The sequence below is a fragment of the Pimephales promelas genome, chromosome 7 (genome assembly GCF_988280905.1).
Source record: "Pimephales promelas chromosome 7, fPimPro1.hap1.1, whole genome shotgun sequence".
Taxonomy (NCBI): Eukaryota; Metazoa; Chordata; class Actinopteri; order Cypriniformes; family Leuciscidae; genus Pimephales; species Pimephales promelas.
This window is the reverse complement of record NC_142775.1, coordinates 34,115,337-34,132,229: the sequence shown is the minus strand read 5'-3', so window position 1 is coordinate 34,132,229 and position 16,893 is coordinate 34,115,337. Positions and strand designations below refer to the sequence as shown.

The following is a 16,893-nucleotide window of genomic DNA, read 5'->3' as shown; positions in this document are numbered from 1 at the left end:
TTCACTTATCTTTCTTTTTCTTTTTCTTTTTTTTTAAGCTGCCACATGGACTGCAAAAAAATGTTAACAATAGTTTAATTTTAGAGATTGGTGAGAGGCAACATAAATCATTTCAAACATTTTAGAACGTCTTCATAAAAACATTTGTTAGCGTTGTGATGATATTATAATCTCTGCCTCCCTCTAGAGGACACAATTTCATTTTTTTTTCCTCTCTGAATGAATAAGCACAGACATATAGACCCGGGGTCCACTAGGGGGCCTCAGCAAACCTTTATAAAGACAAAACATGCAATGAAATTCATTATTTCGAAACATTTTATTTTTAATTTTTATTTATAATTCATCCTCTCAACAACTGTTGTCTTTGAATGATCTTAAAACTGTGATTTCTATACTTTATAAAACCTTATAAATCAGTGTCTTAAAAAATGTAAATATTGAGAACCACTGATTTAGACTTTGTTAATAATCGCAATAATAATTTGTGAACTGTTTAATGCAGAGGACTGTCACTTTCTGTAGATAAACCAGAGAATTAAAAAATAGTTTATATTTTCATAAGGTGATTTCATGCCAAGACATGGGTTGCATTAAACCAATTAAACTCATGGGTCTCTATTAGTTAATCAGCATTCCAGAACCCTTGCGCCTATATCTTACTCCTCAGTCAAATTCAAAGCTTCTTAAACATATCCAAATTAACTATGCCACGTGATGTCATGCTATTTCAATGTATGACTGCTGTAAGACTGTAAATAGAGCAAAGCAATTTCTAAAAGTAGCTGTACTTTATAGAGCTCGTATATTTCCTAGTTTTATGTGAACATTTCTAGTGTGGCTTTAAAATGTAGGGAGTCTTCACTTCTAATCACTGTCTAAACAGTGGGATTTGGAGTGGTGTATAGACTATGAAAAGCTTTTCATGAAATGAAAACATACAAGAGTTCTGTATACAGATAAAAAGAATGGGGTGGATATCGAGAATAAGGCATCAAATTCAATGTCCATGTGAGTCACCAAACCATATTGTCACGTGAGTCATACCCATCGATCCACCATCCTGTCATAAATATTATGCATGAGTAAACAAGCTGACATTTTAGCTTGGACAGTTGCTGCTGTTCATCTGCAAAGAGGACTGACTCTATTTCTCTCACTGTGAGTTCACAAGTCCAGTGTGCATGCTTACAGAAGCGTTCGTATGTTACTGAAAGTATATTTCATTGTAGTCATGCATGTTGACTCCTTTACTGTATATTTTAGAGTTGAATTAGAAGTAAGATCTCTAAAATCTCTGTTTAGTAGTGGATCTAATTGCCCCCAAGATGTGCTGTGATATTTAATGCCTGAATAAAAGTATTAATTTCATATATATATATATATATATATATATATATATATATATATATATATATATATATATACACATATACGTATATATATATTAGGGCTTAACGATTAATCCCGATATACACCACTTTGGTCTGCAGAAACCCCCCATTCCTTGTTTTACAGATCTCAAGGCCATGAAAAAAACAGTGAAATGTTTACTGAGCACAGTTTGAGTAAGTTGTTTAGATGGCAACCATTAATGTAACTGAACTTTCCTCCATGCATATCCCTCTGTTTGGGCGGCAGCAGAATTTTCCTCTACAGCCCCCTGTTGGAAAAATCCAGCAAGACAGTTATGAGGCTTCTTTAACTGGCTCTAAGCTGGGCTGCAGCTGTCTTTGGGCGACACTTGAGCCTGCCATTTGGAGACACGACACCATTGCAAAAACTCATCAGGCTGGACAGAAATGGATCTGCATTATAAATCATCCACCGGTCTGACAATTAATCCCTCTAAAATAATCCCCCTGGACTCTGCCCTCTCCTAAAGATCCTCCCCACATCCATGGACCAACTCATCTTATATTTGATTACGCGTTTCATAATCAGCATGTTAAACAAGGCAGATATTGTGGTTTTAGAGAGGGGTTTTAAAGGGATAGTTCAACCTAAAATGAAAAATGATTCATGTTGTACAAGTTTATGTTGTTCCATATATATCACGGAGGGTGAACCAACACCATGATGATATGCGATTCCGCTTTAAAAACATTTACCATATTGATTTGGCAAGGCAGATTACACAAGTGTATAACACAAGTCTGACTTTATTAGGAATGGGTATTCTCAACCAAAAATAAGATTCGATGATCGCTGGGAATAATTTTGATTATTACTTGAAAATCGCACCCCTCCCCCACACGCTCAGCGGTTAAATGGCGTTTGTAAAAATCCCGCTTTGACTTTAAAGGGTTAGTTCACCTACAAATTAAAATTGTGTCATTAATGACTCATACTCATGTCGTTCCAAGCCCATAAGACCCCCGTTCATCTTTGGAACACAGTTTAAGATATTTTAGATTTATTTCCGAGAGTTTTCTGTCCCTCCATTGAAAATGTATACACAGTATACTGTCCTTATCCAGAAAGGAAATAAAGACATCATCAAAGCAGTCCATGTGACATCAGTGGGTTAGTTAGAATTTTTTGGAGCATTGAAAATATATTTTGGTCCAAAAATAACAAAAGCTACATATATATATATATATATATATATATATATATATATATATATATATATATATATATATATATATAAATATATAACTGTCCTATATATATATGAAGAGTTCAGATGCAAAAGCCTCTAAATGCCATTTGAAATTTTCTTCTTTAATGATGATTTTTATCAAACTTGTACATTTAAGTTCAGTAATTTCACTTAAATAACAATTAATAGGTAATTATCATTGCCATTTAAGTGAAATCACTGACTTAAATATACAAGCTTGATAAAAATGATCATTTTAGAAGAAAATTTCAAATGGCATTTAGAGGCTTTTGCATCTGAACTCTTCATATATATATATATATGTGTGTGTGTGTGTGTGTGTGTGTGTGTGTTTGAAATGTCTATATTAATCAAAACAATTCAAAACATAAAGAAACAGTTGCTCTAGGCTTACTCTATGCTTATATAATCCCTAACATATGAAATGTGCATTTCTCATAGGTGCATTAAACTGCGAAAAGTCAACCGACAAACCGAGCTAGAAAACACTAGCTCATTAATAAAAAATTTAAAAATCTCCTTGCTGTATTTGACACATTCATAATTTTGTGTCATTCAAAGATTTAATTGATTTAATTACTTTTGCCGGTTCTTAAATATTCTTTACAATTTCTAAAAAAAATGTCTGAACTCATGGATATAATATTTCTTCATTCACCCTTAGCTGTCTTTTAGTAGTGTTTTATGCACTTTTTAGGCACTTATTTACATGTTGTTCCTGAATCCTTTATTTTAGCTGAGAGAGTCCTTTAAAGATCTCAAAAAGAAATTCAACAATTTGAAATTCAACTACATGAAGAAAAACGAGAAGTCGAGAAATGTAAAGGCTGTGAAAAATCAGCTCCAGCAAATTGAGATTTACATTGAAAAGCTGCAGGTAAGGAAGTCCTCATTTAATCTGCTTGCACTAATTTTATTAACGTTTTATTCCAAATCTTTTCTTGTCTTTCTTTCTTCAGTCGAAAAGACATTAAGGTTTTTGATGAACACATTCCAAGATTTTTCTCCATATAATGGACTTCAATTGGGAACCAAACGGTTCAAGGTCCAAATGAGAGTTTCATGGCAGCTTCAAAGGGCTTTAAACAACACCAGACGATGAATAAGGGTCTCATCTAGCGAAACCATCTGCCATTTCAAAAATAAAAAAAAACGTTATGTTTTATAAGCTCGCCTTGCTCTGTTCTGTGATGTGCATTCGTGACTCTCCTGTTCAAAATGAACAAATCTTTTATCGAGTCATTGAATGAATGACGTTTTCGCTTGATGAGACCCTTATTCATCGTCCGGTCTGGTTTAAAGTACTTTGAAGCTGCAATGAAACTGTCTTTTGGACCTTGAACCATTTGGTACCCAATGAAGACCATTATATGGAGAAAAATCCTTGAATGTTTTCATCAAAAACCTTACTTTCTTTTCGACTAATGAAAGAAAGACATCTTGGATGACATGGGGGTGAGTAAATTGTCAGCAAAAGTTTTTTTTTTTTAAAGTGAACTAATCCTTTAAGGAGATTTCTTCCTTTTTTAATGCTTTGAGAGTTTTATATTTATAAAATGTAACATCCAAATCCCTCCCTTTTGTAGGTTTTGAAGAAGAAGCTGCAAGCCTTCACTCTGAAAGTATCCAGCAGCAGTGAGAGGCATTTAATTGGCAACAGCCTCAGAGAGATTGAGGATGCCTTAAATGAGCTGCAGAGACAGGTGTGCGACTTTGACAGGGCAGTGGAGGAGTACAAACAGAACCTGGATATGAATGTCAAGCTCCAGCAAGCCTTAGAGGAGGTGGGGTACACCAGGAACATACAGTATAATGAGACAAAACATTTTTTACATGTTCAATTTATAATCCTGTTGTGGAATTTCTGGAATTTTTCATTTCTTTCAAAGTTCACATCTTTTCAACTGTTTACTCTCAGATCTTCCCATTACTAATGCTGCTAGATGAAGTAGAAACAAAAGGAATCGGCTTTGCTTTAACTTATGTTTGCCTTCACATCAGTCTCTCAGTAAATGTCTATAAATAGTCTCTGAAAATAGTCTCTCCTCTCACCTTTCGTTTTAAACACAGTATCAGTTCTGGTGCGACGAGGCAAGTTCCACAATTGTCCGAGTGGGTAAATATTCCTCCCAATGTAAGACTAAGGAAGCAGTCAGCTCTCTCTACAAACAGTTTGAAAAATTTGTGTGGCCCACAATTCCACAGCAAGAGGAGAGAATAAGCCAGATCACAGAGCTGGCAGTGCGGCTGCATGGTGAGAAACTGAGGATGCATTCTGAAATATTGTATTCTTTATCATTACTATGAATAGAGAATATAACCCTCGTTTATGTATGTCAGAGAGCCCAATGGCAGCAATTTGGGAATTTTTTTTAGTTTAAACCCTTCAATTTCTTTATAATGTTCCTCTGATCAATATAAAGTTAGAATGTGCTTTTACAAGGTGAACATGGACTTATTATTAGGGCCCGAGCACTAACAGTGCGAGGACCCTATTGAAACTGTTAGGGTTATTAGGGCCCGAGCACTAACAGTGCGAGGACCCTATTGAAACTGTTAGGATTATTTTTTTTTTTCTTTTTTCTGCAAAGTAAGTGCCATTTTCGGGGCCACAACATGCTCAAAAACTCACCAAATTTGGCACGCATGTCAGGACTGGTGAAAAATTTCGTATTTTGTGGGTTTCGCGGATGGGCGGGGCAAAATGGCACGATAGCGCCACCTAGAAAATTGGAAAAAATTAGCCCCTCGTCCACGTTCAACCTACATGCACGAAATTTGGTGGGGACGTGTATCATATCAAGACGCACAAAAAAGCCTCAAGAACCCATACCCTAAACTCGACAGGATGTCCGCCATTTTGAATTTGGCGGCCATTTTTGGACGATTTACAGACTCCGTACTTTAACGAACTCCTCCTAGGGATTTAGTCGGATGGACTTAAAATTTCTGCTGTGCCTTCTAAAGGCATTGACGATGTAAAGTTGTGCTATCTGCGCGTTTTCGTCGATGGGCGTGTCTGTGGCGTCGAAGATTCGCCATGAAACAGGAAGTTGTAATAACTTGGCTGTAAATGCCCAGACCTGCACGAAATTTTACACATTTGACTAGAGTCCCGCCCTGAACAAATCTACATGCCGACATTCACCCTAAGTCATAGCGCCACCTGCTGGCAACAGGAAGTGACCTGTAACGTAGCAGCCCCCGCCATATGTTTGACCGACATGTACGAAATTTCTGTGGTACATCTACCATGACCAGACGTACAAAAAAGCCTCAAGAACCCATACCCTAAACTCGACAGGAAGTCCGCCATTTTGAATTTGGCGACCGATTTGGGACGATTTACACACTCCGTACCTTAACGAACTCCTCCTAGGGAATTAGTCGGATCAACTTCAAATTTCTGCTGTACCTTCTAAAGGCATTGAAGATGTAAAGTTGTGCTATCTGCGTGTTTTCGTCGATGGGCGTGTCCGTGGCGTCAATGATTCGCCATGAAACAGGAAGTTGTTGTAACTTGGCTGTAAATGCCCAGATCTGCACGAAATTTTACACATTTGACAAGAGTCCCACCCTGAACATATCTACATGCCGACATTCACCCACAGTCATAGCGCCACCTAGTGGCAACAGGAAGTGACCTTAAACGAAGCAGCCCCCGCCGCTTGTTTGACCGACATGTACGAAACTTCTGTGGTACATCTACTATGACCAGACGCACAAAACAGCCTCTTGGAGCGATGCCCTAAACTTGACAGGAAGTCCACCATTTTGAATTTGGAGGCCATTTTTGGACGATTTACACACTCCGTACTTTAACGAACTCCTCCTAGGGATTTAGTCGGACCGACTTCACATTTCTGCTGTGCCTTCTAAAGGCATTGACGATGTAAAGTTGTGCTATTTGCGCATTTTCGTCGATTGGCGTGTCCGAAGCGTTGATGATTCGCCATGAAACAGGAAGTTGTAGTAACTTGGCTGTAAATGCCCAGATCTGCACGAAATTTTACATATTTGACAAGAGTCCCACCCTGAACAAATCTACATGCCGACATTCACCCACAGTCATAGCGCCACCTGCTGGCAACAGGAAGTGGCCTTTAACAAAGCAGCCCCCGCCGCATGTTTGACCGACATGTAAGAAATTTCTGTGGTACATCTACCATGACCAGACGCACAGAAAAGTCTCCTGGAGCGATGCCTTAAACTCAACAGGAAGTCGGCCATTTCTAATTTTACCGCCATTTTTTGATGATTTACTCATTACGTACTTTAACTAACTCCTCCTAGGGCTTTAGTCGGATCGACTTCACATTTCTGCTGTGCCTTCTAAAGGCATTGACGATGTAAAGTTGTGCTATCTGCGGGTTTTCGTCGATGGGCGTGTCCGTGGCGTCGATGATTCGCCTTGAAACAGGAAGTTGTAGTAACTTGACTGTAAAAGCCCAGATATGCATGAAATTTTACACCTTTGACGAGAGTCCCACCCTGAACAAATCTACATTCCGACATTCACCCACAGTCATAGTGCCACCTGCTGGCAACAGGAAGTGACCTTTAACGAAGCAGCGTAGTAAATACACAGCCGCACTGGCTGAGCTGCAGAAAATGCAACGCGGCCGCCTCAGACCCCGACGTGCTACAGGTGCGAGGGCCCGCCCATCGCTGCTTGCAGCTTTAATTTTTTTTTCTTTTTTCTGCAAAGTAAGCGTCATTTTCGGGGCCTCAACATGCTCAAAAACTCACCAAATTTGGCACGCATGTCAGGACTGGTGAAAAATTTCGTATTTTGTGTGTTTCGCGGATGGGCGTGGCAAAATGGCTCCCTAGCGCCACCTAGAAAATTGGAAAAAATTAGCCCCTCGTCCACGTTCAACCTACAAACACGAAATTTGGTGGGGACATGCATCATATCAAGATGCACAAAAAAGCCTCAAGAACCCATACCCTAAACTCGACAGGAAGTCGGCCATTTTGAATTTGGCGCCCATTTTGGGACAATTTACACACTCAGTACTTTAACGAACTCCTCCTAGGGATTTAGTCGGATCGACTTCAAATTTCTGCTGTGCCTTCTAAAGGCATTGACGATGTAAAGTTGTGCGATCTGCGCGTTTTCGTCTATGGGCGTGTCCGTGGCGTCGAAGATTCGCCATGAAACAGGAAGTTGTAGTAACTTGGCTGTAAATGCCCAGATCTGCACGAAATTTTACACATTTGACAAGAGTCCCGTCCTGAACAAATCTACATGCCGACATTCACCCACAGTCATAGCGCCACCTGCTGGCAACAGGAAGTGAACTTTAACGAAGCAGCCCCCGCCGCTTGTTTGACCGATATGTACGAAATTTCTGTGGTACATCTACCATGACCAGACACACAAAAAAGCCTCAAGAACCCATACCCTAAACTCGACAGGAAGTCCGCCATTTTGAATTTGGCGACCGATTTGGGGCGATTTACACACTCCGTACTTTAACGAACTCCTCCTAGGGATTTAGTGGGATCAACTTCACATTTCTGCTGTACCTTCTAAAGGCATTGACGATGTAAAGTTGTGCTATCTGCGCGTTTTCGTCGATGGGTGTGACCGTGGCGTCGATGATTCGCCATGAAACAGGAAGTTGTAGTAACTTGGCTGTAAATGCTCAGATCTGCACGAAATTTTACACATTTGACAAGAGTCCCGCCCTGAACAAATCTACATGCCGACATTCACCCTAAGTCATAGTGCCACCTGCTGGCAACAGGAAGTGACCTTTACCGAAGCAGCGAACCAAATTCACAGCCGCACCGGCTGAGCTGTACAATATGCAACGCGGCCGTCTCACACCCCAACGCGCTACAGGTGCGAGGGCCCGCCCATCGCTGCTTGCAGCTTTAATTTTTAATGTGAAACTTATCCAACATAGTAGCAAATATTGTGGGTCAATTGCACATCAGAAACACTAGAACAATATGATAAAATAAATCCCATTAAACAGGAGTGTATATCAATGATTTCCCCCCAATGTTTTCGTGTTATACTGTAGATATAACCCTGAAGGGCATTTAGTTAGTTGAACTACAGTGTGACTGATTTTTTAAATGTAGGTGCTGAAGATGGGAAGAAATATATGGAGAAAACAATTAACAAACACCATGAAATTGTTGAATCAATAAAAGAACTCTCAAATGGACTGCTGGACCTTGAGGCCAAACTTCAGGTGATGAAAACACCAAACATAATATTGTAATTGATACATTCATCTGAGATTTTTTTTTATGGAAAATACTTTAACTAATATTTTCAAATGAACTCTTTCTGTAGCTAGAGACTTTGAAACAACCTCTTACACCTGAAGACAACAACAAACAGGACACCATTGATACGGTAAACGCCAGTAACACTTCGGCTTACAATTTCGAACATGCCAGAATTACATCGTTCTTCATTTTGTGCATACATGTTACATTCTAAATTGTTACAAATTGTTGCATTCAAATGCAGGACATTACAATTAAAGTAATAGAGTAAAAAAAATAAAAAAATGTTTTCCCTGTTTGTAAATAAAATCTGTGAATATACTTATGTGAATATTTGATGTGTATGATCTAAAGGTATCATTAGTTCAGAGTTTTGAATCGATTCATTGAACTAATTCAGAGAAATGAATCAAACTTGCATATAAACTCTAAAACCATATTTGCTTCTAAAGTTTAAATCCCAACCACAAGACAAGGATCATAAAACCAGTGTAATGATGGTCTAAAAGGGTTTGCTCGGGGCCTTTAAGGAAACATAAAAGACAAATATAATGGTTATTTACTGTCATCAGCAATGGCATTGGAAATATCTGATAAATATTCAGAAAATCGCTCAACCTTAAACCATACTTTTTTCTGTTACCACTTCAGTCTGAACCAAAAGAAAGTGGACACACCCCTGAGATGACAGGCCCACACTGTACTAAAGAAATGCCTGTCGGCAAGAATCCAGAAAACAAGAAACCTCAGCTTCGCAAAACACAAAGCCAAGATCTGCCAGACATGCATCATCCAGAGCATCAAAAAGTGCTACAAGAGACCAGGTTGCACACCCATGAGGCCTATTCCAAGACCAGCAAAGTGGAGACCATCATGTGCAAATCTACTGTAGAGAGAAGAGAAGAAATCCACACTTCCATCTCTAATTCCCGCACCATTAATGTGAGCCATTCCCCTGTGGAGCGGGATAAGAGAAGTCACAGCAAGAGAAACTCACAAGAAACTCCTCCTCCGCCACCTCCACGAGATCCAACTTTATCTCGCCCCATCATCATAGATATAGAAAGGGAATTGCATGGTACAGAGAAACAGCATCCTGTTCAGAAAACCAACTCTGAGGACAAATATCAGGCCTGTAGTAGAAATCATCCTTTACTTTCATATTCCAAGGTGAGCCTTGTTTGACATAAGAGTTGAAAGATGCCTTTTGCCATGTTGAAAAGGGGATTGTTGACTGATTTATTTAGGCAAATTATAAGTAAGATTTTAATAATTCTATTCAATAGGCCTATCGATAAAATCATGTTTTACTTAAATCAATTAATTAATTTACAAATTAATGATGTAGCCTATTTTTAAAACCTACACTACATTTGAAAAGTATGGGATATACAGTATATATATATATATATATACATAATATATGTGTGTATATATATATATGTAATGATTAATCGTTATTAATCACATCCAAAATAAAAGTTTGTGTTTACATAATATATGTGGGTGCACTGTGTATAAGTATTTTGTGTGTATATATATATATATATATATATATACACACACACTATTATTATATATAAATCTATTTACAGTATATACATGAAAATATTTCTCAAATATATACAAGCATGTGTGTGTATTTATATATATATATATAAAATAATTGTACACAGTGCACCAACATATATTATGTAAACACAAACTATTATTTTGGATGCGATTAATCACGATTAATCATTTGACAGCCCTAATATATATATGCAAATATCTGATATATATATATATATATATATATATATATATACAGTACATAATATATATATATATATATATATATATTCAAGGCCATGTCTTGTTGCTTTTTAATAAACACATTTAAAATAATTTCTATAAGCAACTGTGATCTCTCATGAGATTGAATAAGTCTCATGTATTTTTGAGTTAATATATTTGATACTTTCATGTCCTGTGTGCCATTGTTGTAGTCCTGTGTAGTATTTTTCACCCTCAAGGGCTAACACGGTGGAGCCGGCAGAGCTGGAGACCAAAAAAAAAACCCCCACACAGGACTACAACAATGACACACTGGACTAAAAACAGGAATATAACAATATTTAAGCTTGTAAATGCTAACTAACAAAAAATGGTAACACAAAATTATTTTACACAGGCATTATTTTCTCATTATTTGTGTGTTTTATTTCTAGACGGCAGCTCATCATTCTTTAGAGGAGGACTTTTTGTCACATGGGACTCCAGAGCCAGCAGTTCCTGTAGGAAGTGTACCAGAGGGTGAGTTCCAGCCTGACCATCTCACTGAGGAGTCGCTCTCCAATGATGAATATGAGTGCACCTCCCCAGATGACATCTCTCTGCCTCCCTTATCTGAGACTCCAGAGTCCAACATTATTCAGTCAGAAAATGACCTTGATGATGGCTATTGCGTGAGCTCTCACAGCCATCGGGTTAACCAGTACAGCCACCAGTTCCACTCCCAGCAGGGTGACACCCAAAACCACAGGCAACAGGAGTGGATGTCGTGCCAGGCCGAGAGCTGCCCATCTCCCACCACTGGCTCGGGGGCCAGATTTAGAGCAGAATCATCCTCCTTTCTTCAAAGCCCCCTCACAGTACCTGCTCCTAGTCTTGTGTCAAACACCATCTCCAGCATCTTAAAGAAATCTGTCAACCCGCCACCAGGCAGCCTCACTGAAACGCTTTACTCAGTGCATGAGATGCAAAAGTGTGTGCATGAGTCCAGTATGGGTCAATCCCACAGTGCTCAGCCCAATAACATGCATGCTACCCCAACCCCATTAACCACAGAGCTGGACTCGGATCTCTGCAAGCCCACATCCATTCGAGAGGAGATCAGGCGGGCTTCTACCAAAAAGGTTATGGGCAAACTGACAGGCGGCACAAGTCCTAACTTCTCCAAACCCTTGTCTAATACCACGGTAATGGAGGGCTCTCCGGTGACACTGGAGGTGGAAGTCACTGGATTCCCTGAGCCTACATTAACCTGGTGGGTAGCTTATAACAAACTTGACCTATAAGTGAAAACATTCTTTGCTATTTCTTCAATATAGTATAACATAATTTAATGCATAATATAGTTTAATATAACTCTTCAAAAGTTTGGAGTCAGAAAGATTTTAAAGAAATTTAGATGGAAAGATGAAATATTTCAGGAAGGATCCAGTAAATTGTAGTTCACTTTGAAATTAATTTTTTGATTTGTTTTAGCTTACCTCAAGGGCATCCTAGATGTAGGTGTCTTTGTTTCCACAGTATTTTCAATTTTGATATTTTTAGGTCAAACTGTTCTTGTCTGTCAGTCATATAATGGAGGTCTATGGTCACCACCTCGAAGAGCATGCACAGAAAAGTCCAAATTAAACATGATTTAATGACTTGTAAATGTAAGTACACATTGATGGCTTAAGACACGAAACGAGCGGTTTGTGTGAGAAAACGAACAGTGTTTATATCGTTTTTAACCTCTTGCAATCACAGTCACGTCCAAGTCCAAGCGATTAATTGTCGTTTATAATTAATCTCAAAAATTAATTATAAAGTGAACTATCCCTTTAAAGGTGACTTAACACTTATTAATATATTAAAAAAATAAAAACAGTTATTTTAAATTGAAATAATATTCCACAGTTGTACTGTTTTACTGTATTTTGATCAAATAAATTTTGACTTCTTTCAAAAACATAAAAAAAATAAAATAAATGTACCGCCCTAAACTTTTGTAAGTTGGTGTATAAAGATGATTAATTATCGGAATACTTTTCTATCTAAATGGGGTGGCAAATTCTCATTATACAGTATACAGATCAATATCCAGTTTTTAAAAACTAAAAATGAATCACAAAGCCCAGTTTTTTTAGTCCAGATAGATGAAGAATTATGTAGACATATATTTGTGTCTGTCTGCATGAAGCAGGTTTGTTGAGGAACGTTGACATATTCCATTCATTTTGATTCCATTTCATTTGAAGAATTTAACTTCTCTTCCACTGTCATGTATATCCATTCATACTAACTTTTTATTCCATATTTCCTGTAGCTAACATTTCCTTAGTTTGTATGTATTGTCTGTATACCTTCAACTTTAACATACCTCTAATTTCTCTCTTCCATTGGTATTAATGAGTGCCCTTTTTTTTGCTGTGGTGTGATTGTGTGACATAATTCACTCTTTGTTTAGGTTCAAGAATGGACACAAACTGGCAAATGATGAGCACATTGAACTGTCCCATAAAGAAGGCAAACATGCATTGTTCATTCACAGCTCTGCAGTGAGAGACTCTGGGCAGTATGTGGTTACTGCCGTAAACCCAGCTGCCACAATCACGTCCAGCTCCATGCTACAGGTCAAAGGTAACAGCAGCCCTGATTTTGATCTCCTCAAACTGGACTGGCACACCTGCTTTGGCACCCTCTGTTTCTTCTTGTGGCTTCTCTATCTGCTGTTTCTATAACAGACACTGCCATTAACATAAGGAAAACTCTTGGATGTGGACTCTTTACTTTTGAACCTTCTTCACACGCACAAAACCACTGGTGTGCACAAAATTTACTGTGTTTGCACAAATATAAGAGCACATGGGTTGATATTAAGCCTTTTTTTAGACACATCTTGTGGTGTGATGTGCTTTACTCCATCTAAAACTAGTTATTATTTTATAATTTAATGCATATTTTGTTTGGAAAGTTTAGAAAATGTTGTCACGACAAGACAATGCAGTGAACTATAAAGGTGTCTTGAAATAGTGATCAGTCACAGGCCTAAATATACACTTACGGTAAACTTATACATTCATATAAATGTTAACATAAAAAAATTTAGTGTTTTTTTTTTTTAATTAAAAATGTATGCATCAACTAACCACATATTTGTTCGTTTTGGCTATAACACTGAAATCACTATAACAATGTTTAGCAGTAATCAAATTCAACATGAGATTAATTATTCTGTATCTTTCCTAATATATTATGCAAGTTGGAATAGATCTGCATACAATTCCCTTTGTGATGGTAATGAAGCCCTGGTCTGCTCTCCAGTTATTTATAGTTACAGTTTTGAAATAACATGTGCAGCATTTTGCAATTAAATTATTTATTTTTAAAGAGTGTGTTTTTTTTGTTGTTGTTTTTTCTTACAAATCCACTTCCAGATCTTAAGGAAATGGTTCAATGAGGAAAATTTATTTATCAGTCCTTTCAAATCTGTATGACTGCAGAACACAAAAGAAGGTATTTTGAAGAATATATAGGCCTATATGTTTTGCCCATACGATGAAAGTAAATGGTGTCCATTTAAAATTGTACACACCAATAAATAAATACATAGGCAAATAAGTAAACAAGCTGTTCAGGAGGCTCAAGAAGCTCTCAATATTAGTTGACTGTTGGGTTAGGGTTAGTAGAATAAGTTGACATACTTAAAACTGACTACTCTAATGATTCTGATGGTAGTTGACACGTAATTGCAAAGGTACTTATAGTTAGTAGAATGTCCAAAGTGAAATATTAAAATAAAGTGTTACCAATATTTGTTGTATTTTGTTATATATTTATTGAAATTTCCATAATTAATCCGATAAATTATAACCATAATACATACATGATCATAAATTAAGGTAATTTAACCTTTTGGAACAGTGATTAATCTAAAGCTGGCCACACTTTAAACACATGTTGATAACACAACACAAGGGGTGTGCATAAGACTGACATCACACCTTTATAATCATGACATGACACGTCATGAATATAAAGTGGGGTTTATGCATGTTTATGACAACTGTCATTCGCTCAACTATGACATTTTTAATGGAAATATGACATTGTTTGAGATGTCTTCGTTATGACAACTTGACATAAACCAATACATCAAAAGCTGTCAACGCACACCCCTTAAGTAAAGTGTTACCATAATGTTTTATTGTGTTCACTTTTTATTGCAAAACACTTTTGCTAATATTGAGGTTTGTATTCTTCTAAATATAAGTGCAGTATAAAAATACACAATACACTGTATCAAATGATTGATTTAAATGTTAGTAGACACTTAATATAAAGTTGGACCCTAAAGCCTTATACTTCTAGATGAAAATGTATAGTGATCCTTATTTTATACAGACATGTGGTATTGTTGTTCAAAGGACTTCATATCCAACTTGTCAGCACTAAGCTTGATAATAAGAGTAAGGACTGTTGTACAGAATGTACCTTTGGTTGTGAGAGAGTCTGTAATTTGACCTGAGGGAAGTATATTCACCAACCCACCAGCTAATAGACACATCACAATTAACTTTGTTTATTGTATGCAAGTTGCTTGTCAGTGGTGTCATAATATCCGCATGAGTTTCAGATTCTTAGTGTTCTGAATTTCTGTTGATTTTGTTGACAAGTACATTTACTAAAATTTCCTGTTGATAAAATATTTTCCTTTTAGTAGGAAATACATTTTTAGTAAAGTAAAATAGATGCAGGATGGATTATATGTTCTGTAACTTAAAGGAGTAGTTCACTTAAAAAAAAAAAAAAAAAAAACTTTTGCTGACAATTTACTCAATCCCCATGTCATCCAAGATGTCCATGTCTTCAGATGAAAACATTCCAGGATTTTCTCCATATAATGGACTTTAATTGGAACCAAACGGTTCAAGGTCCAAATGAGAGTTTCAGTGCAGCTTCAACGGGCTTTATACGACACCAGATGATGAATAAGGGTCTTAAAAGTCCATTATATGGAGAAAATCCTGGAATGTTTTCATCAAACACCTTAATTTCTTTTCGACTGAAGAAAGAAAGTGAACTAGCCTACTCCTTTAAGGCTTGCTTAAAACCTGATCCTTAAAGACCCTTTTAAATATTTTTTGTATTTTTTCTTCCGGAGTCTTTTCTGATTAAAAATGAAGTTAGGAAGAAACATATTAGTTAACAAACACCATCGCACACCTGCAGGTGATAGGTGGCGTAGAAAAAGAAGACCAAATGTAAACCGAAACGTTGCTAATAAAACGTTTTTTTTATATTACTTGCAAGTACTGTTGGTGTGCGGAAGTTCCTTATTTGAAGGAAGAAACATACCGGATTCACCGATCATTTTATTGTTAATCTCAATATTGATACTTCATTAAGTGCAAGATGAGTCGATGTTTAGCGAGAAGAGATAGTTTTATGAATAATGTTGAATGATGAATTAAATGAATGAACCTTTAGCGATAGCAAATAGATTAGCTTAGCATACAGTATACGGATGACCTCAGATGTTACAGAGTAAAAGCCTCAAAATTAGATTTTTTGGCGTCTTTAAGGCTCTCTACTGAATGAAAGGGCGACTAGCATGTTACTGTTATCACACAGCATAACTCAGGGCTCTCGGGTTACACCTTTGCTTCCTTGCCATGTCGCCCTACTGAGAAGGTGTCTATGGCGTCATTCCTCACCCTGCATTCAGATACAGCTGTCTCGCAGTTATACTTTTAACTTTGCCTCCAGTGCTCTTTACTTTTTTACTTACTACTTTTTTCCAACAGTACAACAGAGGCAGGTTATGTGCTTAACGAGGCACATGTTGGAGTATGATGACCCTTTTTAAACTTTAACATTTTATTAGCGTTTTTTTCTTTTTTTTTTCAAGATAATGATTCAGTGCAGTAAATTATAATGCAAATTGATTTCCTCAGGACACAGTGCCACTTCACACTTCCTCTCCAGACTGGATGAGCAAAATGTATTGGTGGAAAAAGACCTCAGCTCGCACTGCACTTATCCTCAAGTGCTCTGTATGAATGATACTAAGGTTTCAGCATGTGACGAGAACCATGTGAGTCAAACGTATATACACTGAACAAAATTATAAATGCAACACTTTAGTTTTTCCCCATTTTTGATGAGCTGAGCTGAACTCAAAGATCTAAAACTTATTTTCTATGTACACAAAAGGCCTATTTCTCTAAAATATTGTTCACAAATCTGTGTAAGTGAGCACTTCT

General features: G+C 37.2%; 1 protein-coding gene across 4 annotated transcripts in view; it reads left to right on the top strand.

Annotated features, from left to right (window-relative positions):
* ccdc141 (coiled-coil domain containing 141) overlaps positions 1-16,893 on the top strand; it is a 40,982-nt gene that overhangs the window by 23,657 nt on the left and 432 nt on the right. For 2 of the 4 annotated variants that reach the window (XM_089133371.1, XM_089133370.1), the window contains exons 20-28: positions 3,363-3,503; positions 4,213-4,410; positions 4,697-4,880; positions 8,723-8,835; positions 8,940-9,002; positions 9,527-10,045; positions 11,086-11,903; positions 13,095-13,267; positions 16,585-16,829. In XM_089133371.1, the coding sequence (XP_088989497.1) occupies positions 3,363-3,503; positions 4,213-4,410; positions 4,697-4,880; positions 8,723-8,835; positions 8,940-9,002; positions 9,527-10,045; positions 11,086-11,903; positions 13,095-13,267; positions 16,585-16,748 (2,373 nt within the window). In that variant the 3' untranslated portion in view covers positions 16,749-16,829. Of the gene's footprint in view, positions 1-3,362; positions 3,504-4,212; positions 4,411-4,696; positions 4,881-8,722; positions 8,836-8,939; positions 9,003-9,526; positions 10,046-11,085; positions 11,904-13,094; positions 14,018-16,584; positions 16,830-16,893 lie in introns of those variants that run through there. The other 2 variants (XM_089133372.1, XM_039683232.2) reach the window with 2 other exon arrangements.